Source organism: Austrofundulus limnaeus, unplaced genomic scaffold (genome assembly GCF_001266775.1).
Source record: "Austrofundulus limnaeus strain Quisiro unplaced genomic scaffold, Austrofundulus_limnaeus-1.0 Scaffold320, whole genome shotgun sequence".
Lineage (NCBI taxonomy): Eukaryota > Metazoa > Chordata > Actinopteri > Cyprinodontiformes > Rivulidae > Austrofundulus > Austrofundulus limnaeus.
In genome coordinates, this window is record NW_013952722.1 from 447,776 (window position 1) to 449,592 (window position 1,817).

The 1,817-nt window shown below is 47.2% G+C and overlaps 1 protein-coding gene across 1 annotated transcript in view; it reads left to right on the top strand.

The window, feature by feature from the left end:
* fam117ba (family with sequence similarity 117 member Ba) overlaps positions 1 to 1,817 on the top strand; it is a 13,406-nt gene that overhangs the window by 6,776 nt on the left and 4,813 nt on the right. Inside the window, exons 5-7 of the mRNA XM_014022212.1 lie at positions 761 to 904; positions 979 to 1,186; positions 1,266 to 1,386. Coding sequence (XP_013877666.1) covers positions 761 to 904; positions 979 to 1,186; positions 1,266 to 1,386 — 473 coding nt within the window. The remainder of the gene's footprint in view (positions 1 to 760; positions 905 to 978; positions 1,187 to 1,265; positions 1,387 to 1,817) is intronic.

Genomic DNA, 1,817 nt, shown 5'->3' on the forward strand with positions numbered 1-1,817 from the left:
CGCATCGGAGGAGTCTTCGGTTTTGGACAGCCTTCGTCGCGGCGCTGTGACGTATGCGGCCTTCGGAGGACCCGGCCTGCCGTTTTGGACACAGCCTTTAAAACAGAGTCAAGGCTAAAAATCTAAAATGTGTGGCAAAGTTATAGTTTGTATTAGTTTCTATGTTTTCCTGCTCATGTATGTGTTGAAACAATCAAACATTATGTTTAGTAAAGTTCAGGAGCTAATGCTATATTAGCTCAGGAGCTAATGCWATTTATTTACTCTAGCATTAACTGTGTATATATTAGTTAACCTATAATATTAGCTCTGAGCCATCAACACAGAATAATTAGAAAAKAATTAGTTGGCTGAATGGTTAGGGGAGTTGTTCTGTAACTGGTGGGTTGCTGGTTCAAACCCCTGCTCTTAGTCATTCTGTCTTAGGCCAATACTCTTCCCTACCTTGCCTGCTGGTTGTGGTCAGAGGAAAGTAGAAAATATAAAACAAAATGGAACTTTTTTGTCACTCATTATAGCTTTTTAGCCTCGAATGTGTTTTAGTCTCAGCTGTAACCAATCATCATCCCCAGAATGCATTGCGTCAGTAACAAAATGATGAATGAAAAATGTAATAAACGTACAGAATTTTAAATCAGGAGTTTTGACGTGTCACTAACAACTTTTAGTGGAACAGAGTAACATGTGACAGGAGATTTGTGAGTCAGATTGTAGAGCAGGACAACTGTTCCCAGCAGTCTTTGCTTCTTGTTTTATGCAGACATCTATGCCCAAAACCATCCTGATACCCATCCCTATATCCAAGTCCTCGGCTCCTCGTTTCCGTAACAGTGTGGAGGGCCTGAACCAAGAGATCGAACGTATCATCATCCGAGACACGCCTGAGAAGGAGGAGCCCATCGTTGTGAGTTTATACGACCTCAGTGTGTTCCTCATCGCCTCAACTTCCTGTTCTGACCTGAGTCTGTCTTCAAACAGCCGCAGGACGTCCCCGACGGGCACCGCGCGCCCCCGCCCCACCCCCCACAGCGCAGCAGCAGCACCCGCAGCATCGACACGCAGACTCCATCAGGAGGCGGACTGAGCGGCAACCATAGCAACTGCAGCAGCCGYCCCGATTCCATCTCACCCTCCTACCTCACCGTCCTGAACGACGCAGCCGGAGGCAGCCCCTACGAGGAGAAAGGTGAGTGGTCCTGCGCAGCAACCAAGGTCTGCCAGAGCGCCGCCCAGCCCCTCACTTCCTGTTTGGCTGTGTTCCCCAGAGCTGAGCCCCTGCTCCCCACTGCCCAAGTACGCCGCCTCACCCAGGCCCAACAACAGCTACATGTTCAAGAGGGAACCTCCAGAGGGCTGCGAGAAGGTCAAAGTGTCTGAGGAGAACATGTGAGTCAAACATGGTGGCCTCAGGCCGCATTTTAGCTTTACTTGTTCTCCTGCTTCTGGCAGTGTTTCAGGTGATTAACATTAGCTCCATGTTAGCATTAGCTCCACACTGGTGTTAGCTCTATGTTATTGTTAGCTCCGTGTTAGCGTTAGCTCCACACTGGCGTTAGCTCTATGATATTGTTAGCTCCATGTTAGCATTAGCTCCACACTGATGTTAGCTCTATATTATTGTTAGCTCCATGTTAGCATTAGCTCCACACTGGTGTTAGCTCTATATTATTGTTAGCTCCATGTTAGCATTAGCTCCACACTGGTGTTAGCTCTATATTATTGTTAGCTCCATGTTAGCATTAGCTCCACACTGGTGTTAGCTCTATGTTAATGTTAGCTCCATGTTAGCATTAGCACCACACTGGTGTTAGCTCTAT